We start from the raw sequence: 26,725 nt of genomic DNA, 5'->3' as shown, positions 1-26,725 counted from the left end.
TTCACATCAAAGTTCCCTTGTCATTCCTCACCTTTGTACTTACAGACATGGACCAGATTCATCAGATGCCAAGTGCTGCTCTGCCACCAATGACACGGAGGTGGATACTATAAATGCCAGGTATTGTGCTTCAGGGTAGTGGGCTGCAGTGTGGGTCCAGTGGAAATAGGCATGCCAGACTAACAGGTGTTTACACCACAGTGACCACAATATGTCTCCAAATAAAAATGTACCCACTCAATTCCAAGTTAAATAACACTGATGATTCTTCAGTAACGTATTAAGAGACAAGGTAACATGAGTCATGATTATTACTACTTTCTGCATATTCAAGGAAAGACATTTCATCACTCATTACTTTTTTTTTACCTTTATTTAACCAGGCAAGTCAGTTAAGAACAAATTCTTATTTTCAATAACAGCCTAGGAACAGTGGGTTAACTGCCTGTTCAGGGGCAGAACGACAGATTTGTACCTTCCGGTTACTAGTCCAACGCTCTAACCACTAGGCTACCTGCCGCCCATATATTTGCATATATTCCAGTGTGCCTTTCGAGTGAAATGTAAAGTTTACCACCCATTACTATATTTGTTAGTGACAGAGACATGGTTGTTGCGTTCAGTCCTGTGGCTTTCACCAAGTGATGTCCTAAGCAAATATGTTATCATTCAAATGTTATTTTTAAGACAATACATATTTCATAGAGCCTTATTTGGAGGGCCTAGTTTTACCCTAATACAGTGACCTGAAACTCGTGGTTTTCAGTCCACATCAGGCCTGCATGTCACATTATGCTGGCTTGCACATTTCAAGCCAGCCAGAGTGGGGATATCCAATGTTTATTCACCTGTAACCCGCATTCAGAATGACTGCCAGGGTTGAGAAGACTGAGCTACAGTCTGAGACTACCTAAAGCATCTAAACTGGAACAAACATTTCAGTACCATGTGTAATAAATCTAAGTTACGGATTGAATTAGTTTTAAAAAATGTATGTTATTTATATTTGAGTAGCATAAGATAAATTAATCAATCAATGTACATGCACAAACATAGATATTGAAACAAACAATTCTAAAAATCAACCTGCAATAGGGCATGCTGGTAAATATTATAATGATGGATGTGGTTTTTGTTCAACTCTGGTTATTAACACAAACACTGGGATTATTTTACACCACTGAGTTTTAATTGAACTTTTACGGAGTTACTTTAATTATTGAATCAACACTAGAAGTGTTAGCCAATTTGCTGTGCAGTGAATCATTTTAATGATCAGTTTATAAAAGCAACAGATGTAAATGTGTATTGAACACAGCGTGTGCGCAAAAGTATCATGTTTTAAACGAACCACACAACAAGCAAAACACTTCATTCCACTGTGCTCAACATTTCTGTAATGTGATGGTACATCATTGTGTTCAACATACTCACATACAGTGCCGTCAGAAAGTATTCACACCCCTTGACTTGTTCCACATTTTCTGTTACAGTCTGAATTTAAAATTGATTAAATTGAGATTGTGTCACTACACACAATACCCCATTATGTCAAAGTGGAATTATGTTTTTAGACATTTTTACAAATTAATTAAAAATGTAAAGCTGAAATGTCTTGAGTCCAAAAGTATTCAACCCCTTTGTTACAGCAAGCCTAACTAAGTTCAGGAGTAAAACAGTTCCTTAACAAGTCACATAATATTTTGCATGGACTCACTCTGTGTGCAATAATAGTGTTTAACATGATTTCTGAATGACCACCTCAAAGACCAGGGAGGTTTTCAAATGACTCGCAAATAAGGCATCTATTGGTAGATGGGTGAAAATACCAAAAAAATTAAACAGACATTGAATATCCCTTTGAGCATGGTGAAGTTATTAATTACAATTTGAATGGTGTATCAATACACCCGGTCACTACAAAGATGCAGCGTCCTTCCTAACTCAGTTGCCAGAAAGGAAGGAAACTGCTCAGGGATTTCACCATGAGGCCAATGCTAACTTTAAAACAGATTTGAATGGCTGGGATAGGAGAAAACTGAGGATGGATCAACAACATTGTAGTTACTGCACAATACTAATCTAAATGACAGTGTGAAAAGAAGAAAGCCTGTACAGAATACAACGATTTCAAAACATACATACTGTTTGCAATAAGGCACTAAAGTTGTAAAAAAAAGTTGTAAAGATGTAAGAAATTAACTTTATGTCCTGAATATAAAGCATTTTGTTTCAACAAATCCAACACAACACATCACTGAGTACCACTCTTCATATTTTCAAGCTTGTTGGTGGTTGCATCATGTTATGGGTATGCTTGTCATCGGCAAGGACTAGGGAGTTTTTTAGGATAAAAATTTATGGAATAGACCTAGGCACTGGCAAAATTCTAGAGGAAAACCTGGTTCAGTCTGCTTTGGGGGACAACGCACTGGGGGACAAATTCACCTTTCAGCAGGACAATAACCTAAAACACAGCCAAATATTCACTGGAGTTGCTTACCAAGACAACAATGAATGTTCCTGTTTAGCAAAGTTACAGATTGGGCTTAAATTGACTTGAAAATCTATGGCAAGATTTGAAAATGGCTGTGTAGCAATGATCAGCAACCAACTTGACATAGTTTGAAGAATTTTAAAAATAATAATGTGCAAATATTGTACAATAAGGTATGCAAAGCTCTTAGAGACTTACCCAGAAAGACTCACAGCTGTAATCGCAGCCAAAGGTGATTCTAGCATGTATTAACTCAGGAGTGTGAATACTTATGTAAATTTGATATTTTTGTATTTCATTTTAAATAAAGTTGCAATCATTTCTAAATGCTTTCACTTTGTCATTATGGGGTATTGTGTGTAGATGGGTGAGAAACAAATATTTAATCCATTTTGTATTCAGGATGTAACAAAATGTGAAATAAGTCAAGGGGTACTTCTGAAGGCACTGTACATATTTTACAAAGCACTCACAAAATAAAACAGCATTTTATCTCACACCTCAAAACATATTCTGAAAATAAATGCATCTCTATATAGTACTTTCTGTTGTAGATGACAGTACTAAGTTACCATAACCTCTCCATAAAAATCATGATTATCTTATTTTTATTCATTTTCTGTATCTCTTTGATTTCAGTAGCCTATCTATCATATTGAGGAGCAGACATTGTATAATTGTTTGTATTATATTGTGACTCCACCATAGATACTAAGTTTGACAAAAAAACTTTGTGTGTGTGTGTGTGCGGGTTGGGGGGGTTACTTCCTGCAAGAAATTCCACTAAGTACACAGCCTGCTCTTACTGTTGCCTGTGAAGAAATGATCAAATTGTCCATGAGTTCATATGTTTCTGAATGGCCATTGATCACTGTGTTGGCATCATCATATCAGTAGAACATCTATGTCTGAACGGGGTTCCTTGTAAGACACAAATGTCAGTGATCCTCACAAACTGCTGCAATAGTGGCAACCATGGCTACATGTTCCTTTGGTTCTGGGGTGCCATTCACCAGTTCTACAGTCACAGTTGGGGGTTTTCGATTAATGCATGGGCTCTTGGGGCGCGGCGAGTTGCGTGGGTAATGCCCAAGCTTAATTTGCTCGTACTCCTCTGCACTGACCTCCGGAACCAGGACTTTAGCAGTGTGGTGGAACATGGAGTAGTCTACCTTGTAGTACCTCCGGTTAACATTCAGCATCTCTTGGAACAGATGTCCCCAGTGGATCTCGTCGGGCGTGTAGGAGGTGCGTGTCTGGTGCAGGATGCCCGTCGAGTCGTCTGTGTAGGTGAAGGACACCACCAACTCAAAGTCATCTTTCCGAAGCTCCTCTAGGCTCATGCGGAAGAGTGGACTACTTGGCTCAATAACGTGGAAGATGGTGGTTGGTATCGCTAAAATTAAATCACTCTGTTTGATTTCCAGGTCCTTGTAGTTGACATCTTCCGTGCCTGTGGCGTGCATGTTGGGGCGGAAGATTTGGGCGCGAGCCTTCCCCTCCACCACGTGGTGCCGGCGGAAGTCCCCAATCCTCCAAGACAGGCACAACTGCCCATTTTGCAAGTTAATTACGGCGCAGTTGCTGAAGCCCACCGTCTGCGCCCGTTTCCGTGCCGATGCCATCTTCGCCACAGCGATACCGATGACAAATGTGTCAATAAAACAGCTGATGACGTCCTGCACAGTCACAACGATGATCGCCACCATGCAGTTCTCCGACATCCCTCTAAAACCATAACCGATCGTGGTCTGGGTCTCCAGTGAGAAGAGGAAAGCCCCAGTGAAGTCCCTCACCTCGTACACGCAGGGGGCATTAGTAGGGTCCTTCATGTCACCATTAGCCATGGCAATCACCCAATAGATGATGCCAAAGAAGAGCCAGGAGAAGATGTAGGAGAGGGCAAAGATGAGGAACATGACGCGCCATCTGATCTCCACCAGCGTGGTGAAGATGTCGGTGACGTACATGAGCCACTCCTCAGGAACATGGCGGAACAGGACATTGCACTTGCCATCTTTGCGGATGTAGCGGCACTTCTTGCGCTTGTAATCGATCTCGGCCTTCACAGCGGACAGGGTGGTGGTGAAGGCGTTGACGGAGGGATCAGAGGAACTGACCTCTGTGTACTCTTTGTTCATCCTGTAAGATCTGGGAAGAAGAGAGACAAGAAAAGAATGTTTAATGATTGTATTTTCTACCGTATAACACTGAACATGTTACTGTTATGAATCGTAGTCTCTAGAACTGGTGGCCAAACTGAGATTTGGTTCTGGGTTCCGAGATTATAAATTAAGAATTAAACAAACATAATTTACAAAATATCTGAACAAATATATTTACAAGAGTATGGTGGCATTTGAAGGACAACAGTTTTACAACAGCACACTCCATCCAGATACATTCACGTGGTTTGTTGGTGGGTCATGGTCATTTTGAGTGTGTGGATTTGAGTTGGGTGTTTGTGTGTTAGGGAGGAGAACACTTATGTGGGGAGGTTTTTCAATTCCATCATTATGATGGAACATTTCTGCAATTGGAATCAACTTGATGGTGATTTGGGAGACTTCTCTCTGAGATTCATTGGCAAAAAAAATGTTTCGACCGAAAGCAGTTGAGTTGAAATGTGGTTGCTCTCTCTCTGACCCCAATTTGGTAATGATTTCAAAGAGACATTGTCTATCAAGCAGTAACATGTTTATTTTATGAAAGTTTTGGAAGCAATAAAGAGTGATGGTCCACACTCAAAAAGGAGTAGCGGTTAAGCTTATTTCATTTTTCGATTTTTCAATATATTTACTTTCAATGATAGCTGTAAAAGCATCAAGTCTGTTGTCATCACTGGCTTATACTATCATCAGACACCTCATTAAATTCTAACTTTCAGAATCCACGCTTATTTAATTATGAACGATAAAGAAATCTATCAAACATGTTGGTGAAATCTGATGTACAGTATGTCATGAATAACGATGAGTGAGAAAGTTACAGACACACAAATATCATACCTCCAAGACATGCTAACGTCTCACCATTACAATAGCAGGGAAGATTAGCATTTATTTGGGGGGGTATGATATTTGTGCGTCTGTAACTTTCTCACTCATCATTATTCACGATTAATTCAGGACTATCCTTTATCATGGTAGCATACACATTACGTAGAAGTGTTTAGAAACATATACTATACCAAAATGACACAATATATTATTTACCATTAATTTCTATTGGGTACAAAATAATCTGAAACAGAACCAAAACAAACAGCAAATGCATCTAACAAGTTTGTATAGTCACAAGCTTGATGTAGTCATTGAGTGGAATATGGGACCAAATATAGAACTTTTGACTACTTTAATACACATATGTATATGTGAATTTGACCACGTACAAAAAGTGCTGCAATTTCTAAACGGATAATCCGAAATGGATGAACATTTGCTCAAATTAAAGATGACAGTCTGCACTTTAACCTCATAGTCATCAAATAATTTCAAATCCAAAGTGCTGGAGTACAGTGCCAAAACAACAACAAAATTGTCACTGTCCCAATACTTTTGGAGCTCACTGTATATCCCTCTTTGCCGCACATGACCAAACAACTGGGAAGTAGTCCAGGTGCGACAAAACTAGAGCCTGTATGACCTGTCTGGTCGACTGAGATGTAAAAAACAAACATATCTATCCTGATTAGAAGCACCTGCTGCTAACCAGTTCCCCATAAATGCTGTTTTGAATGACAAAAAAACATGTACATAAACACTGAAGAAGGCTGCAAAGCTGAAATGTCTGTGTACACTATCTCTGATGCAGTGAAATTAATTTAAAAAATGAAAAAGAAAGTAAGCATTATGCTACATATTTTTCATTGCAGACTCATCACACTTTTTTGTTTATTTGAAATTATGAGGGGTGTCATGACTTCCGCCGAAGTTGGTGCCTCTCCTTGTTCGGGAGGCGTTCGTCGTCACCGGCTTTTCTAGCTGCCACGATCTACATTTCTTTTTTCTATGTTGTTTTGTCTTGATTGTACACACCTGGTTCCCATTACGTTAATATTAATTTCCCTATTTAACCCTCTGGTTCCCAATATGTTTTCTGCGTGTTTGTTCCTTGTCGAGTGTTAGACTGATGTGTTATGGTGTGTGTGTTCCCTGCGTGAAATTTATGTTGGTTTCTTTTCGAGTAAAGTACATCATTTTATTCAGTTCTGTGTCCTGCGCCTGACTCCGTCCTCACCACTGCACACTGACACTTGACAAGGTGGGCTCCTAACATGTGGAATTGTTTTAAGATGTACATACCAAGGATTAATTAGATATTGTATTTAGAATTTTAGGACCCCTTTAGGTATCAAAAACATATATAAAGAAAATAATTGATGAAACATAGAATTTTGCCTTACTGTTATTAGCCCATAGAAACATATTGAATAACAGATTCATACATGGAAAAACAGATAGTCAAAAAATACATCAAAAGGAAGTTTGTTTTAAAGTGTCTGTCCTATATCTGAGCGATATAAGAAAGATCTTACATCTACACCACTGTAGCTCGGCCCCCTTCCAGCACAGATGTGGAAGGCCATCGGTGGATTGAGACGCAGCTCATGCAAAATTACTTTTTTTGTATAATGCTAATTCGATTTTCTCGGGGCACGGACATCGACTCTAGTTAACCTTTTATAAAACAAGTAAATGGTTTAAATGCTCCAAATTAAGCTGATTTTAATAATTGTTCACACATTTATAGTCAAAAGTGATGTAAAAAAACACGTTTTTTTATGTTTTGTTATGTTTCTAACAGTTTCTAGCAAATTATTTTCATGAGCATGTCTGTTATTTATTCAAAGTGTTATTTTTCTGTGATACTTAGAGTCTGAGATATTGGTGATTGAGCTAATCTGACATACCGGTACGACCAAAGATGGCTTCTAATATGGGTGATATGGGCACCGGTGCCAACACACTTGTAGCTCTAACTTTAGAATGCTATGGGCTATCAGCTCAGTTCCAATTGAATCTCAAAGATGAGACTCTCACCAGATTCATTGATTTAAGGCAAAATATGTATTTCAATTCCTTAGTTATTTTTTTGTTATAGTGACTGCAATGCCCCCCAGGGGCCAAATCTGGGGTGGCTACATCTTTTCAGTCTGCTTGCATTTACCTCTGTGCCAACTGTGGTGCTTTTATCACGAAATGCACATTTGAGTATTTTTGCTTCGTCGCCGCACTAGTGCACAAAAGTTAGATTCATTTTCATTCCTCCAAATGACACAGAAATCATTGTCAATTGTGTCGGTTACTGCAGCTTGACAAAGTCGTAACATTTCAGATTGGTCCAAAAAAAATATCAGCGCAACATGAAACAATTTAAACGATTTTACTGAGTTACAGTTCATATCAATAAATTAATTAGGCCCTAATCTATGGATTTCACATGACTGGGAATACAGATATGCATCTATTGGTCACAGATACCTTAAAAAAAGGTGTGGATCAGAAAACTAGTCAGTATCTGGTGTAACCACCATTATTCTCATGCACACTTGACACATATCCTTTACATAGAGTTAATCAGGCTGTTGATTGTGGCCCGGTGGAATGTTGTCCCACTCCCCTTCAGTGGTTATTCGAAGTTGCTGGATATTTGCTGGAACTGGGGCACACTGTTGTACACGTCGATATAGAGCAGCTTGACAAAGTCCCAACATTTCAGAAGGGTCCAACAAAAATATCAGCGCAACATTAAACAATTTCAACGATTTTAATGTCTGGTGAGTTTGCAGGTCATGGAAGAATTGGGACATTTTCAGCTTCCAGGAATTGTGTACAGATCCTTGCGACATAGGGATGTGCATTATCACGCTGGAACATGAGTTGATGGCGGCAGATGAATGAAAGGACAATGGTCCCTTAGTATCTCGTCACAGAATCTCTGTGCATTCAAATTGCCATTGAAAAAATGCAATTGTGTTCATTGTCCATAGCTTATGCCTGCCTATACCATAACCCCAGCGCCACCATGGCTAATGCCATACACGCTGTTTGCCATCTGCCCCGTACAGTTGAAACCGGGATTCATCCGTGAAGAGCACACGTCTCCAGTCTGCCAATGGCTATCGACGGTGAGCGTATGCCCACTGAAATCGGTTACGACGCCAAACTGCAGTCAGGTCAAGACCCTGGTGAGGATGACGAGTTTGTGGAGAAATTCTTTGTTTGTGCACACCCACAGTTTCATCAGTTGTCCAGGTGGCTGGTCTCAGACGATCCCTCAGGTCAAGAAGCCGGATGTGGAAGCCTGGGCTGGTGCGGTTACACATGGTCTTGTCACGCCCTGACCATAGAGAGCCCTTGTTTCTCTATGGTGTTGTAGGTCAGGGTGTGACTAAGGGGTATTCTAGTTTATAATTTCTATGTTGTTTTCTAATTTATATTTTTTATGTTGGTGTTTTATATGATTCCCCATTAGAGGCAGCTGGTAATCGTTGTCTCTAATTGGGGATCATATTTAAGTAGCTATTTTTCCCACCTGTGTTTGTGGGATATTGTTTTGTGTTTGTGCACCACGTAGTCACGGTTATTGATTCATTGTTTTTTCTTTAAGTTTCACTTTTGCAATAAATATGTGGAACTCAACATCCGATGCGCCTTGGTCCCGTTCTTACGACAGCCGTGACAGGTCTGCATTTGTGAAGCCGGTTGGGCATATTGCCAAATTCTGTAAAATTACATTGGTCAAAAAATGTACATTAAATTCTCTGGTAACAGTGCTGGTGGACATTCCTGCAGTCATCATGCCATTTGCGCTCTCCCTCAAAACGTGAGACATCTGTGGCATTGTGTTTTGTGACAAAACTGCACATTTTAAACTGACATTTTATTGTCTCCAGAGCAAGGTGCACCTGGGTAATGATCATGCTGTTTTATCAGCTTCTTGATATGCCACACCTGTCAGGTGGATGGATTATCTTGACAAAGGAAAAATGCTCACTACCAGTGTTGTAAACACAATTTGTGGACAACATTTTTGAGAAATACGTTTTTTTTCTTGCATCTTTTATTTCAGCTCATGAAACACGGCACCAACATTTTACATGTTGCGTTTATATTTTTGTTCAGTGTACATGCGTTTGTGATTAGTGCTCGAGAGAAGAAAGCTAAGGACGCTTTTTTGTTGACAGTGAAAACTTTGAGACAAGGCATATTGACAAGGGGGAAGAGAGAGAGGAAGGGAGTGGCAGACACTTTATTGCCTACTTTTTTCCACAGCTGGTTGTTCAGAATTTCATGGAAGTGGTTTTCTTTTTTTCTTATTGGTTCTTCTTCATATTTTGTCTTTTCTCCCATGGCGCACTTTTCTGCTCTCAAGATGCTATTTTAAAATGTTAATCTGGGAATGTTTACCATCTATGATTCCCTTTTTTCCTGCCTCCATGCACTGTGTGTGACAATACAGAGGCGGATGCAAGATGCAAGCAACGATGGTTTAATGACTACAGTTTACAACAGCAATAGGACAGACAGACTGTACTCAGACGGAATCCGACCCAGGGACTAGGGCGCATCTTCCAATGATAGCGTGCTGAGAAATCCAGGGGAGTGTGTCCGGATGGGTAGGAAGGAGCACAGCAGATAATCCACACAAGGGCGGCGAGAGAAGCGCACAGACACACGACACAACCTCAGGGAAGTAACAACGATCTGACAACAAGAAACACTGGTTACAGAACATATAAAGGGAAGATAAGTGGTTCCAGCTGGAAGCAGACAATCAGGCCGAGATTGGGAACCACGCCCACACAAACACGGGAGAGAGAGAGAGAGAGAGAGAGAGAGAGAGAGAGAGGCAGTGGATTCATGAACCGTGACAATACCCCCCTAGGAACGCCTCTTGGCGTTCCCAGGCGAATTTACCTGTCGATTGAAATCATCGATAAGGGAGTGATCCAGAATGTCCCTAGCAGGTACCCAACTTCTCTCCTCTGGGCCGTAACCCTCCCAGTCCACCAGGTACTGGAATCCGCGTCCCCTCCTTCTAGAGTCCAAAATACAATTGACAGAAAAGGTGGGTTCCCCATCAACAAGTCGTGGCGGCGGGGGAACCGGGACCGGCGGGTTAATGCGTGCCTGAAACACAGGTTTTATTTTAGACACATGAAAGGTAGGATGAATTCTCCTATACGCCGGAGGAAGCTTGAGCCGGACCGCCACCGGACTAATGATCCTGGTGACTCTGAACGGGCCGATAAATTTGGGGGCAAGTTTGTTCGAAACGGATCGGAGTGGAATGTTCTTAGTAGAAAGCCACACTCTTTGGCCAACGACGTATACCGGAGGCTTCGACCGGTGGCGATCGGCCTTAGCCTTGGTGCGCGCCCCACCCGGAGAAGAGTCTCACGGGCTCTGCTCCATGCGTGACGGCACCTCTGGATGAAAGCGTGAGCGGAAGGAACAGTGACCTCGGACTCCGTACTGGGAAAGATAGGTGGCTGGTAACCTAAACTACACTCAAACGGAGAGAGACCCGTAGCTGCCACTGGCAACGAATTGTGAGCGTACTCAACCATAGAGAGTTGTTGACTCCAGGAAGAGGGATTCTTAGAAACCAAACATCGCAACACTCTCTCCAAATCTTGGTTGGCCCTCTCCGTTTGACCGTTGCTCTGGGGATGAAACCCTGAAGACAGGCTGACACTCGCTCCCAGTAACCTACAAAACTCTTGCCAAAACTTGGACACAAATTGGGGCCCCCTGTCAGAAACTACGTCCATCGGCAGGCCATGTAAGCGAAAGACGTGATCCACGACAGCTACCGCTGTCTCCTTGGCAGATGGTAATTTAGGCAAGGGAATAAAATGAGCCGCCTTCGAGAACCGGTCCACCACGGTCAACACCACCGTCTTGCCCTGGGAGGGCGGGAGGCCGGTAACAAAATCTAGCGCGATGTGGGACCAGGGTCTCGAAGGGACCGACAGCGGTTGGAGTAACCCATCTGGGGGTCGATTAGAAGTCTTCCCAGTGGCACAAACCGAGCAAGCCAAGACAAAACTGTGAATGTCACGAGCCATCAGTGGCCACCAAAAGCGTTGCTTAACCAAAAGCTAGTGCGGCTGACTCCTGGATGACACGCTACGTTGGAGCAATGGCCCCACCGAATAACATCGGACCGACACCCCCGGCACAAACAACCGATTAGGCGGGCAACCGGGCGGAGGCGTTACCCCTTCTAAGGCCGTTTTGACCCTCGATTCAACCTCCCATGTGAGTGTGGATACCACTAGGGTCCCGGGTAGGATGTACTCGGGAGTGGATGGGCGTTCGGAATGGTCAAAAATGCGAGAAAGGGAATCGGGTTTGACATTCTTGGAACCCGGGCGATACGAGAGAGAGAAGTCAAAACGTCCGAAAAGAGTGCCCACCGCGCCTGTCTGGAGTTGAGTCGCTTAGCGGTTCTGATATATTCCAAATTCTTGTGATCGGTCCAAACTATAAAAGGTACCCCGAACCCTCTAACCAATGGCGCCACTCCTCCAGTGCTAACTTCACTGCCAACAACTCTCTGTTGCCAATGTCGTAGTTGCGTTCCGCAGGTGATAACCGATGGGAAAGGAACGCACAAGGGTGCATCTTGTCGTCAGAAGAGGAACGTTGGGAAAGTACCGCACCTACCCCCACCTCTGAAGCATCCACCTCTACTACGAACTGACGCGAGGGATCGGGAGCTATGAGGATGGGAGCCGAAACAAAGCGGCTCTTGAGTTTGGCGAATGCAGCCTCGGCTGTATCGGACCACCTGAACGGCACTCTGGGGGAGGTTAAGGCGGTAAGAGGAGCGACTATCTGACTAAAGTTGCGAACGAAACGCCGGTAGAAATTGGCGAATCCCAGAAACCTCTGTAGGGCCTTACGGGAATCTGGGCTTGGCCAATCCACCACAGCCTTAACCTTGTCAGGATCCATGCGAATACCTTCAGTCGAGACGATGTAACCTAGGAATGGAACGGATTGTGCATGAAAAATGCATTTCTCCGTCTTGACAAAAAGTCCATTCTCCAACAACCTCTGAAGCACTCGTCTGACGTGCTGAACGTGTTCCTGGAGAGAAGAAGAAAAAATCAGTATGTCATCCAGGTAAACATATATGAACTGATCAATCATATCTCTCAGCACGTCATTGACGAGTGCCTGGAAAACCGCTGGGGAGTTGGATAGCCCAAAAGGCATGACCAAATATTCGAAGTGCCCTCTGGGGGTGTTAAACGCGGTCTTCCATTCGTCCCCCCTTATGCGAACCAAATGATATGCATTACGTAAATCCAACTTAGTGAACACGGATGCTCCCTGTAACCTTTCAAAGGCTGAGGACATCAACGGTAAGGGATAGGTATTCTTCACTGTGATGTTATTCAACCCACGGTAATCAACGCAAGGACGCAGAGATCCGTCCTTCTTTCCCACAAAGAAGAACCCCGCCCCGCTGGAGAAGAGGAAGGACGAATGAATCCAGATGCCAGAGAATCAGAGATGTATCTCTCCATAGCCTCCCTCTCAGGGACAGAGAGTGAATATAACTTGCCTTTAGGCGGAGACTCACCTGGCAATAATTCTATTGCACAGTCATAGGGACGATGCGGAGGAAGAGAAGCAGCACGGGACTTACTGAACACCTCCTTCAGGTCGAGGTATTCAACGGGCACGTTAGACAAATCCACTGCCTCCTCTAGAAACACAGAATCAGACACAGACGAACAGGCAGACACTAAACAGGACTTAAGACACTTGTTACTCCACATGGATATAGAGTTATGACCCCAGTCAACTCTGGGGTTGTGTTGGGTGAGCCAAGGGTGGCCGAGAACTAATGGTGCAAGGGGTGAGTCCATGAGTAGAAATGATAGTGTCTCAGTGTGATTGCCAGATGTGATGAGTGTGATAGGTTCAGTGGTGTGAGAAATGTTGGGGAGTTCTTGACCATTGAGAGCGTTGACGGATATCTTGTGCGTGAGTGAGGTGATAGGAATCTGGAGTTTGTGAGCGAGCTTGAAGTCCATGAAATTACCCTCTGCTCCTGAGTCCAGTAAGGCTTGGGTGTCGTGCGTGTGGGTGGCCCATCTTAGTCTTACCGGGAGGAGAGTAGATGATGAGGTCTTCTCTGTGGTGACACCACCCGATAGTAGCCTCATGTTTACTACCGGGCCTGATCTTTTACCGGGCAGGAGTGGATAAAGTGGCCCGCTCTACCACAGTAGAGACAGAGTCCTTGGGATCTCCGCCTCTCCCTCTCTTCCCGGGAGAGGCGAGCTCTCCCCAGCTGCATGGGTTCGTGAGCGGAGGCTGAACTGGCCGTGTTCCCGCCGCTGGCATGCCCGCCCTCTGTGTCGTTATACGGTCTGTTAGGGCATGCTCGGCGGCCAATACGACTCAGACGAGCGTCGACCCTCAAGGCTAGTTCCACTAGTCCGTTTAAACTCCTGGGAAGGTCCAGAACATAAATCTCCTTCTGGATCCGGTCCTCCAGCCCATGCAGGAACATGTCCCACTGCGCCTCCTCGTTCCACTGACACTCTGCGGCCAGAGTGCGGAATTGGATGGAGTATTCCGATACTGAACGGTCTCCTTGGCGAAGGTCAGCGAGTAGTCTGGCCGCCTCCCTACCCGCCACGGCCCGATCGAAGACCCTTCTCATCTCCTCGGAGAGTGTCTGGAAAGAGGTGCAGCATGGGTCCTGGTTCGCCCACACCGCCGTTCCCCAAAGAGCCGCTTTGCCTGATAGCAGTGTGAGTATGAATGCTACCTTAGACTGTTCACAGTTGAAGGTCCGTGGCTGCAACGAGAAATGCATGGAACATCTCGTAAGAAAGGCTCTGCAATAGTCAGGATCACCTGAATAACCCTCTGGTGTCGGTAGCCGTGGCTCTAGCTGGGAATCCGGCTCTGGCGGGGCGGGTTGAACTGCCGGTGTAGGTGGCGCAGCGGAACCCCTCAGATGTTGTAATTGTTGGATCAGCTGGGATACCTGCGTCGCAAGGGCTTGTACTGCCCGATCTGTGCTGGAGATGTTCTCCTCTTGTTGATCCATTCTCGTGATACTGCGGGAAATGAATTCGGTCAGACTCGTTGAACTCGCTGCATCCATGGTATGGTCAGATCGTTCTGTGACAATACAGAGGCGGATGCAAGATGCAAGCAACGATGGTTTAATGACTACAGTTTACAACAGCAATAGGACAGACAGACTGTACTCAGACGGAATCCGACCCAGGGACTAGGGTGCATCTTCCAATGATAGCGTGCTGAGAAATCCAGGGGAGTGTGTCCGGATGGGTAGGAAGGAGCACAGCAGATAATCCACACAAGGGCGGCGAGAGAAGCGCACAGACACACGACACAACCTCAGGGAAGTAACAACGATCTGACAACAAGAAACACTGGTTACAGAACATATAAAGGGAAGATAAGTGGTTCCAGCTGGAAGCAGACAATCAGGCCGAGATTGGGAACCACGCCCACACAAACACGAGAGAGAGAGAGAGAGAGAGAGAGAGAGAGAGAGAGAGGCAGTGGATTCATGAACCGTGACACTGTGTCAATACCGTTTATCATAATGAGGCAGTTGCCTAGAGATGCAAAAACCCATGGCAACAGACCCTGTTGGCTCCATTTATTTTCTGTGGTGTTTTCAGCTACTTGGAAGTATCATGTGGCATGATTATGCAGAGGTGTATTTTTCCCTACTGCAGTTTGTTTCTATTGCCCTGCCACTCACAGGGCTTCCTGTAACTTATATATTTTGTCTTACCAAGGTCATCTAAGGAGAAACACGTAACACTTACAGTAACTAGGGTGGTTTAAATTTTGTGACATGTTGATTGTTTGTAGAACCAGCAAAAATACACGTTTTGAGTCAAGTGCCAGTGGTTGGATAGTATTACTTTCAGATTACTAACTCAACAGTAATTGGATTTTGCAGTGTACTTAGACAAATAATTCTGTACTCATCTTAAACCTGTTACTCGAAATGGATGAAATTGTGCATGCAAGGCAGTGCATGGCCCACTGTTGAAGTTACTTTTATTTGGGTGGAGTCAAAAGTGTTGTGTTGTCTACAAGCCAGTAAAGGAAAGCCACAGGACTGAATTGGTCTAGGTTAGACTGAGGCTGAGGAGAAGAATTAATGTGGAAACTGGAACGATCATGGGCAGAAGAAGGATCCATCACAGCCAAACCACTGAGCGCATCCTCTTTACTCTCACACACACACACACACACACACACACCACTGAAAGCATCCTCTTTACTCACACACACACACACACACACACACACACCACTGAAAGCGTTCTCTCTTTTTCCATCCGAGTGCAATCACTCCTATTCTCCGCCTATATGAGTCAACCAGACTTTATGGTCTCAAACTCTGCTTCTGTCACGACTTCCGCCGAAGTCGGCTCTTCTCCTTGTTCGGGCGGCGTTCGGTGATCGAAGTCACTGGCTTTCTAGCCATCGCCACTCCATTTTTCATATATCCATTTGTCTTGTCTTGTTTTCATACACACCTGGTTTTCATTTCCCCAATCAATCTACTTGTATTTAACCCTCGGTTTCCCATCATGTTTGTGTGTAATTGGTTATTGTCAAGCGATGTCCTTTAGCGTTTTACTTTATTGTTCCGTTCTTTTGAGCGAGTTTGTTTTGTTCTGCTCCCGGTTTGGAACTGTAATAAAGTGCGCTTTATTTATCATAATCTGCTCTCCTGCACTTGACTTCGCCTTCATACACACCTTGACAGCTTCCTCCTGGCAAAAGATGTAGCTTCCTCCTGGCTAAAAATGTAGCCCCCATTGCCAGAATATAAGGTTATACAGAAAAAAGGTTCTACTAACTTTCTATAACCCGTTCATCTCCAAAATGTAAATATCTTTAAATGAAAGAAGGAAACAAAACATAATTTTGGAAACCACAATGTTAAAATTCTGACAATAATATACTATTGAATGGAAACTCCTGTATGTCTGAGCATCATCTTTACATTACCACAACTGTCTCCTTTTGAAAGTTAATCCTCCTTCTGTTAGACTGTTATACGGTATAATAACACTAATTTTAATCACATTTCACAGGTCATAAAACTCTTAATCACAGCAGTATATTCTATGTATTTTGCCTAAAGCAACACATATTTACACTGACTATGGTCAAGATGTTCAAACGGAAAACACACAAATCCAAATGGACACAACATACTGTATTTAATTTTAATTTTATTTAACCAGGCAAGTCTGTTAAGAACACATTCCTATTTTCAATGACGGCCTGGGAACAGTGGGTTAACTGCCTGTTCAGGGGCAGAACGACAGATTTGTACCTTGTCAGCTCGGGGGTTTGAACTCACAACCTTCCAGTTACTAGTCCAACGCTCTAACCACTAGGTGAACCTGCCACCCCAGTAAATTAGTTGAAAGTGCTTTATGACGAAAAGGTTTTTTACTTCTATAAACTCACTGTTAAGACAGTTGTAAACTGTGTACACACTTAGCCCCAGCTACGCTATGTTGTGACCAGCCCTAATTTGAGCAACCTACATTACCCATTAGTCATCTTAAATGGCACCCTATTCCCTATATAGTGCACTACTTTTGATCAGAGCCCTTTTCCATTGTTCAAATGGGCCCTGGTCAAAAGTAGTGCACTATACAGGAAATAGGATGCAATTAGGGATGCAACCCTCGGTCAGGTTCAATATCGCTTAATTAAGGCCCATACCTCCCAAGACAATATGGCGAACAAGGAAAGAAGTTCACAACAGCCCCCTTCAAATATGTTAACAGTGTTTTGTTCCCTCCCAATGTTGATAGTTTCATACAAATAGATTTCCATGAGTAAAATCTGTTAATTCATCTAAATCTATTAAAACAAGTTTAGTATTGCATTTGAAAACATGTTTAGTGATGAAGCTAGGAATATAGGAAGGAATCTACAGCACACTGGTGAGAAATAGGCAATAAAACATGAGTAGCCTATGCACCAGAATAAAGGTCTTAATTTCAGTTTAATTGAATCAAGTTACACTGTGGTCAGATTAAGTTTCACACGTTCTCTTTGATTTCTATCCAGTTTGCACTGTTCTCTATGAAGCGTCATAATAGGGTATTTCCACAGAGGCCGAGTAGAAAACAAACCATATACAATGCCTGACATTTATGTCAAGTAGGTTTATTTTCCTGTTCATGTTAATTATATTATATTATATCATAGATCACATACAATAAGTCTATATAACATAATAATAATATTATATAATAATATAGAATGCATTTACAGCTGAAGTAACCCAGTTGTCCTTGTGGACATAGGCACCACTCACAACATAACTGTAGTTGCTTTAGGCCACAGGTATAGGGAGACACACACACACACATACACACATACACACATACACACACACACACACAGAGAGAGAGAGAGAGAGAGAGAGAGAGAGAGAGAGCATCGTGTCTCAGGGTTATCCTTAGAAGACACAGGAAGGTGTTGTTCTCCACACCACCCATAAGGAGAAGAAAAAAACATTTGGGCATTTTTTATTTATTTTTTATGTAGGATATGTGAAATATTTAAAGGTCTTGAACAGTCAAAATCATGTTTTTCATGAAATGGGATGATATTTGAGTGAAACCAGATCAAAGTATGATGACCAAAGGATTAAACATGACTGTTGCTTCTACATTGATAAAGTTTGATCATAAAGTTACTGGTCCCCTCCCCCATGGGGTGGGGGTGGGGGTTCAAAACTCTCTGTCAGTGCTGCTGGGAAATGCATCACAAGAGACATGCCAAACAGGAGATGTATATGAACAAAATTGACATTATTAATGCAATTTCAGTGTTTTAGTTGTATTGTGTGTCACCAAATCTGCTTGAGATGATTTTACTGCAACACTGCTCACTGCTTCCAAGTTGCTTGATGAAGGTGTTTCAAAGAACTGTCAGTCAAGGTGAGTTCCTGAATATAAGTTCCCCGCCCACTTAGCCTGTGTTTTCAAACTTCCTGGGAGTTAACCATGAGAGAATTTGGAACATTTCGATCCAAAACAAATATTATGTGTGATATTTCAGTGACTGAAAAGGCTTTTTTACATGGGAATCCTAATTACTGTTCGGGACTTAAAATTGTCCAAATAACTTAAATTAAAACATAAAATAATGTATATCATAATATATGTTATATGCATCAGAATGAATTGTTATTTTTATTTCAAAATACAGTAAATTCTGAAATACATTAAAGAAAATACTTTAGAATATATTTTCATATGCATATATCAATTTGACAAGAGCATTGCAACCAACATCCAATGGGTAGAACTTAACCTGTACTGGGTCACTCCTCGAAATGTGTGTCTTTTGAATCCCTTTGATATGATAAGTAGAAATAATGCACCAATATTGCATTTTAAAAGCCTGTTATATGAAATCCCCTTTAGTACAGACCACAGGGAGAATTCAACAAACCCGATTTTCAATATGAATGAAGACTTGCTAAAGTGCCAAAATTCTGCATTTTCAAATGTCCCTCCATTCACCCTCTGTGACTTCTAGGAAAATGTTAACCCACTAAACCCCCAAAATACTAATTTTTACAATAATTGTAAAGACCAAGAAATGTAGTTGCTTTTAGATGACCAAGAACACAATGATCACTCTGACAGAACTACAGAGTTCCTTGGCTGAGATGGGAGAACCTGCCAGAAGTACAACAGCCGCTAAAGCACTTCACCAATCTGGGATATATGGGGGAGTGGCCAGAGAGAAGCCACTTCTGAGAAAAAGGCACATGACAGCACGCCTACAGTTTTACGAAAAGGCACATGAAAGACTGAGAACATAGGGCAAAAGATTCTGTGGTCTGATGAGACAAACATTTTACCATTTGTCCTGAATTCAAAACACCATGTCAGAACAAGAATGCGAAAGTTCTTGAGTGGCCCAGCCAAAGCACAGATTTGAATCCCATTGAAAATCTGTGGAATGTATTTTGGGGGGTTAGTGGTTTAACGTTATCTTAAAAGTCACAGAGGGTGAACGGAGGGACATTTCAAAATGCTGAATTTTTACACTTTAGCAAGTATTTATCCATATTGATCCATATCCATATTAATTTAATTCTCCCTGTGGTCTATATTGAAGGGCACTTAATTTCACATAGCAGGCTTTTAAATTCAATATTGCTGTTCACCACCGCTCCCCATCTAAATTAATAGAACTTGCCAAAGGAGCTTCTACAAAGTATTGACTCAAGGTTGTCAATACTTATGTAAATGAGATATTTCATTTTCAATAAAATAGCAAAAATGTCAAAAAACATGTTTAAACTGGGTAAATGGGATATTGTGTGGGTGAATTAAATATATATATATTTCTAATTCAGGCTGTAACATAAAATGTGGAAGTCAAGGGGTATGAATACTTTCTGAAGGTGCTGTATGCATCTCTGGAAGACATTTTCAGGCATTAGACGCAAATGTTAGATTTTTAGATTTTTATATGATGTTAAATATATTGAAACCATTTTTCTTCTTATTTTGTGCACCTATTTACTCCTATCATCTCTGATTGTCCTTGCTGTGCACAGTGCACACACATCGCTTGCTTGTGTGCAGTAATATTCCGTAAAGCTGGTGCCCTTCCAGAATGCATGTTTGTGCTGAAAACCTTTGCCTTACTGCACTCAATGCCTGCACAATTCACCTGCAATTCAGCCTCTACCCTGTTGCTGGAACTTATGCCTTTTGTGTACAAAACAGCGCAGCTGACTCGACACCTACATAAAGTACACACAGCCAAAGTAAAGCAGGCTATGCCCTACAGTAAACTTTTCCCTAACACAGATCCTAAGCAAGCAGCAAGCTCGCATAAAGCTTAGCTCAAGCCTCATCTCAGATCTGTCATTGTCACACCAATGGCAAGATTTGGGGACCAGGCTAGTTTAGCCACTGTTCCACAATAGCACACAGCTGCGTGTCAACGATTCAGGGACAACTGGACTAGAAGGATAAAACAAGGGAAAACACTTTGGCCAACAAACAGGGTTTATTTCCTGTACTGCTCAGGGCCCTTGCTTACAACTCCATTACATGCTCACTTAATATTCAACTAATAACATTCTGCCACCCCATCCAGGGTTCACTGGCACAGAACGGTGTACTTCACGCAGGTGGCCCCAGCCCCCTATTCTGCCCTGGGCCCTCTGTCACCCCTTTTAACCTTCAGTTCCTCTGAGGCCAGGCAATCTAGAGCATTCTAGAACATCATATTACTAGGCGTGCAAGACCCGTATTCATAAAGCGTGAAGTCTTTCCTGTGGTTTAGTGACAAAGAAACAAATGGCAATTACTGTCATTCACCCAGTTTACACCTTTCTAGATATTCAGACAAAGTACGTATTGTATGTACCTTGATATAATAATTCTGTTTACTTCTCTTCTGTCTGTCTTGTGTTTGTAGGGGCTGATGTAGGGGCTGATATTCTGATACTTACTATAGATTTTTCTTTAACCTTGAATAAAAGTTCGAAGGAAGACGTTTGATCAACAAAACTTTACCTATCACCCTTGACAACTACCCTTTTTTGTAAAACCAGTCATGCATGGTAGGTCTGTAATTAAATAGCTTAGATTACAACATGTTCTCTCTCAGGTTTTCCTTTGTTGTTGCTGTCAGCAGATCGTAGTTGTCAGATCCTAGTTGTCAGTGTACACTTTAGCCTTACTTAGCTGTTGTGTCTCAACACTTAAATCTGAAAACAAAACGTTGACACCCAACAAACACCAGCACTAATCTGTGTATAGATTTGCTTTCTTGGTGAAAAAGTAGTAAAGCACAGATACATGACACCAATATTTAATTAACACTATTATATGAAATTAAGTGCCCTTTAATATAGACCACATGAACAATTCAATACATTGGATTTTCAATATGAATAAAGACATGCTTTTTGACATGTCCCTCCGTGCACACTCTGTGACTTCTAGGAATATTTGAACTCACTAACCCCCCAAAATAGGGTGGCAGGTAGCCTAGCTGTTAGAACATTGGTCACTGGTTCAAATACCCAAGCCAACAATGTGAAAAAGCTGTCGATGTGCCCTTGAGCAAGGCACGTAACCCTAATTTGCTCCAGGGGTGCCGTACTACTATGGCTGACCCTGTAAAACAACACATTTCACTGCACCTACGTATGTAAAGAAAAACAATTATAATATATTTATTTTATTAAATGCTCTTACGTTTTCAACATAATTGTAAAGCCTAAGTAATTTTGTTGCTTTGACAAAGTTAATTCTGAAGATTGTTATTTATTTAATGTGGTTAGTAATTCATTTATGTCTGTCCCTCCCTCATTTTAAGGTCAATCCTGTTACGGGAACTGAACTCTCCTTCTAAAATGGTTTAAATATTTATTTCAAAAGAAACATTGATACATTCAAAAGAAACATTCAAAATAAATATCTGAAAGTCAAATCATAGTGTAAAAGCAGGTGAGCTGATTCTAATCTTTTTGGCAATTTTCTGGTGTTTTGTGGTGAAAACCTGAGTGTGTTAAGCATAACATTTCACCCTGTTACCCATAGATAGACAGGTCAGAAATGTTTAAATAATGAAACGTTTTGTGAATATTGCATTAAATTGCCCCACCCTATTGCACACAACAAGGTTCCATTCCCCATGTCACAAGGGGATTCATGTCTGATTTAAGAAGTCAAATTAGGAACCACTTTGGCCACACTATAGACTAAATGTCATAGCCATGCATTTCTGGAATATTATATTAGCAAAGATGCAAATGTATCTGAAGTATTTATTTATGTGACGTTAAATATATTGACATGTATTTTTTTCCGTATGGGACTAAAATGAGAAAGAGAGAGAGAATACATGGTTGTTTCATACCTGTTACAAAAGTAGTTGATGAATCAGTGTCCGGAGTCCGTCAACCTGTGAATGAGACTGCTACCAAAGCAGAGACTGGCACAGGTGCAACAACGTCCGTGCCTGCAAGAATGAATCAACCCACCTGTAGCTGCATAAAGTAAAGAATAACACCTCCCCTAAGGTGTGTGCGTGTGTGTGTGTCAAGGTTATTATTGTAAACTAAAAACAAATCATTACAAAAACGATTAAGTAAACTGAAATAAAATAACAAATCTGTTTGAAAAACTTAAACTATACTAAAACTATTATGTTTGACTCCAAAACAAAATAAAATAAAATAAAAACCATCATTAATTATTTTTAATTTTTCAGGGGGGCAAAAATCTGATGGGTTTATCAAGCTTTCTTTTATTCTAATGGGGTATTCAAGCTTCTGAATATGGCGGGTCACAGTGACTTCATAATTTAAAGGTAGACTCAGTGAGATTACTTTGCCATGAGCAGAACAGAAGATATTGGGTGTGTATGATCGCTAAGGCAAAAGCAGCCGACTGGAGACAAAAGGCAAAGAATGAAGTCTGGGGAGGTGCATCTGAAACAGCTTAAAGTTAGACACTAATGTGGTTTTCTAACACCAAGGCTCAGATCAAATGGCAGTGTTGCCATTCTTTACACAAGGTTATCTTTTTAATATTGACTTCTTCTTCTCACTTGACGTCCGGATGAAAAGCGTGCCCAAAGTAAACTGCCTGTTACTCAGGGCCAGGAGCTAGGATATGCATATAATTGGTCTATTTGGATAGAAAATACTTCAAAGGTTCTAAAGCTGTTAGAATTATGTCTGTGAGTATAACAAAACTGAATTGGCACGCAAGAACCTGAGGACAAACCATCCAGGGAAAAAAACATTGAGGTCATAGGATTTCCCAAAGGGTTTCTATGGGAAGCCCTATTTATGAAGAACCTGGTTGCAGTTCCTATGGCTTCCACTAGATGTCAACAGTCTTTAGAGATTGTTCAATGTTTTTCTTTTGAGAAAGGAAGAGGTAGGGCTATTCGTTCCATGTGTCACTCTGAAGGTCCCTACTATTTTGGTGTGCGTGAACAGGAACGCTCTTCACGTTGTTTTTATCCGGTACTAGAAACAATTCCGTCTTAAATTTGATCGATTATTGACATTTTAGGATAGCTGAGGTTGGATTAGGAACGTTGTTTGAAATGTTTGGACCAAGTTTACAGATAACTTATTAGATACTTTGTAGTCACGTTGGGCGAGTTGGAAACGGTGTATTTCTGAATCAAACGCACCAAATAAATTGACATTTTGGGGATATAAAGAAGGAATTTATCGAACAAAATGACCATTCATTGTCACTGAGACATTTGAGATGGCAAAAAGAAGATCTTCAAAGGTAAGGCATTTATTATATGGCTATTTCTGACTTTTGTGCCGCACCTGCCTGGTTGAAAAATTATTTTCATGTGTTTGTATGCGGGACGCTGTCCTCAGATAGTCATATGGTCTGCTTTCGCCGTAAAGCCTTTTTGAAATCTGACACAGCGGCTTGATTAACAAGAAGTTAAGCTTTATTTTGATCTATTACACATATATTTTTGTGAATGTTTAATATTGATATTCCTGCATTTTGAATTTGGTACTCTGCAATTTCACTGGATGTTGTCAAATCGATCCTGCTAAAGGGATTGGCGCGTGAAGGGATCCATAAGTTTATGTTGAAATAGACATGTTTCTAAACCCCTGTATCACATACTCACAAACTGAAATCATAATATAATGTGTGTACACATTTTAAAATCAATCAGTGAGAGAGCCTCAAATGTATTTGTATATATCCACTGTACACACAAATCACTGCAAATTGGTTCCTGTTTCAGTCATGTCTTTGGTCACGTTTGGGTGGGTCAAACAAAAACACCCTGATTATATGTTGACAAAAGATTCCCCCACAATGCAGGCGATGGCTGCAGGATGAAGTCATTGAGGGTGGACAGCCATAGTCTCTGACGATACCGGGGGTCCGGGTCTGGTGGCAGTCCGCTTGTCGCCAATACCTGGAGGTGATCTTGAAAAGGGCCGACAGGGCTCTCTTCCAGGTACGACGACAGCGGCGGACAAACATCTGGGCCGAAGTTATGCCGACCTCTTGCTTAAGAAACCTCTAGTGACTCCCCATCCCGCGTGCGGCAGCGTAATCATCGACTGACACTAATTAGCATAACGGAACGGACATAAATATTCCTAGAAAATATTCCTATTCATGAAAATCACAAGTGAAATATATTGAGACACAGCTTAGCCTTTTGTTAATCACCTCAGATTGTCATCTCAGATTTTCAAAATATGCTTTACAGCCAAAGCTAGACAAGCATTTGTGTAAGTTTATCGATAGCCTAGCATAGCATTTTGTCCAGCTAGCAGCAGGTAACTTGGTCACGGAAATCAGAAAAGTAATCAAATTAAATCGTTTACCTTTGATGAGCTTCGGATGTTTTCACTCACGAGACTCCCAATTAGATAGCCAATGTTCCTTTTTTCCCAAAATATTATTTTTGTAGGCGAAATAGCTCCGTTTGTCCTTCATGTTTGGCTGAGAAATCGCACGGAATATATTCCAAATTAGCTCCATAATATCGACAGAAACATGGCAAATGTTGTTTATAATCAATCCTCAAGGTGTTTTTCAAATATCTATTCGATGATATATACACCGGGACAATTGGTTTTTCAGTAGGACCGTTTGGAATAATGGCTACCTCTGTGTTTTACACGAGAATCATTCTGGGAGCCAATGTAGCCGCTTACGGGTATTCTTCAACATAAATGCGTAAAACTACGTCACAATGCTGTAGACACCTTGGGGAATAAGGAGAAAAAGTAATCTGGTTGATAGCCCATTCACTGCTCAATAGGGACGCTTTGGAACGCAGAGCTTTCAAAAGATGAGTCACTTCCGGATTGGAATTTTCTCAGGTTTTCGCCTGCAATATCAGTTCTGTTATACTCACAGACAATATTTTTACAGTTTTGGAAGCTTTAGAGTGTTTTCTATCCTAAGCTGTCAATTATATGCATATTCTAGCATCTTGTCCTAACAAAATATCCCGTTTACTATGGGAACATTATTTTTCCAAAAATGAAAATACTGCCCCCTAGTCACAAAAGGTTAGGAAAGAGCAGGTGCTGAAAACCCAGGAAACACTCAAAGGGCGGGAGAACCGTGGCAGAGCAAGGAAAGGTGTTGCGGGCATATTCGACCCACACTAGTTGCTGGCTCCAGATGGTGTTGGCAGAGACCAGGCAGCCAAGCGTCGTCTCCAGGTCTTGTTTGACTCGCTCCGACAGGCCATTGGACTGGGGATGGAACCCAGAGGACAGGCTGGCTGATGACCAAATGAGTGTGCAGAATGCCTTCCAGAACCTGGATGAGAACTGAGGGCCCTGGCCGGAGACCATGTCCACTGGGAGTCCATGGATCCTGATGCTGCACCATGAGCTGGGCAGTCTCTTTGGCAGCGGGTAGCTTGGGGAGAGGAATCTACTGTCAGGATGGTGGTGTTGCCATTAGATGGGGGGAGACCCGTGACAAAGTCCAGGGATATGTGAGAACAGGGATGGTGAGGGACAGGCAGAGGTTTAAGGAGACCAGTCAGAGCTTGCAGAGGAGTCTTGTTCTGCGCACAGATCATGCATGCGGCAACGCACGCAGAGATGTCAGGAACCATGGTAGGCCACCAAAAGCGTTGTTGCACAAAGGCCAGGGTCGGACAGGAGCCCGGGTGGCAGGCAAGTCTGGAGGAGTGGGTCCACTCCAGGACCAAGGAGCGGACCGCATCAGGAACAAATATCTGGTTATCTGGGCCCCCGGGGTACAGCTGGAAATGCTGTGCCTCACGAACCTGCTTCCCTATTCCCAAGCTGAGTACCGTCGCCAGGCACAAGGTGGGAAGGATGGTCTCGGGTTCCGGGGTAGTAGCCATGGGACTATAGCGGTGTGACAGCACACCAGGCTTGACATTCTTGGATCCCGGTCAGTATGAGAGGGAGAAGTTGAACCAGGTGAAAAGCAGGGCCCAGATAGCTTGCCTGGAATTGAGAAGCTTGGCAGTGCAAAGATATTCCAGGTTCTTGTGGTCAGTCCACATAATGAAAGGATGTTCTGCCCCCTCCAGCCAGTGCCTCCTCTCCTCCAACACCATCTTCACCATGAGAAGCTCATGATTCTCCACATCGTGGTTCCTTTCCTTGGTGTTGAGGCGATGGGAGAAG

At 42.3% G+C, this 26,725-nt stretch overlaps 1 protein-coding gene across 1 annotated transcript; it reads right to left on the bottom strand.

Moving 5' to 3' along the window:
* Positions 1 to 839: 839 nt before the first annotated feature.
* LOC118397463 (potassium inwardly rectifying channel subfamily J member 16a) lies at positions 840 to 22,582 on the bottom strand. Its single transcript, XM_035792227.2, has 2 exons — positions 22,456 to 22,582; positions 840 to 4,648 (listed from the first exon to the last, which is right to left on the bottom strand). Exon 2 carries the CDS (start codon positions 4,636 to 4,638, stop codon positions 3,436 to 3,438), a length of 1,203 nt encoding a protein of 400 aa, XP_035648120.1. The 5' UTR covers positions 4,639 to 4,648; positions 22,456 to 22,582; the 3' UTR covers positions 840 to 3,435.
* Between the last annotated feature and the right edge of the window lie 4,143 nt (positions 22,583 to 26,725).

Source organism: Oncorhynchus keta, chromosome 2 (assembly GCF_023373465.1).
Source record: "Oncorhynchus keta strain PuntledgeMale-10-30-2019 chromosome 2, Oket_V2, whole genome shotgun sequence".
NCBI classification, from domain to species: domain Eukaryota; kingdom Metazoa; phylum Chordata; class Actinopteri; order Salmoniformes; family Salmonidae; genus Oncorhynchus; species Oncorhynchus keta.
This window is presented reverse-complemented; position numbering and strand designations above follow the sequence as displayed.

Bases quoted from the DNA above. Each gene is read 5' to 3' on its own strand.
- LOC118397463 (XM_035792227.2), bottom strand. From the start codon at position 4,638: ATGAACAAAGAGTACACAGAGGTCAGTTCCTCTGATCCCTCCGTCAAC.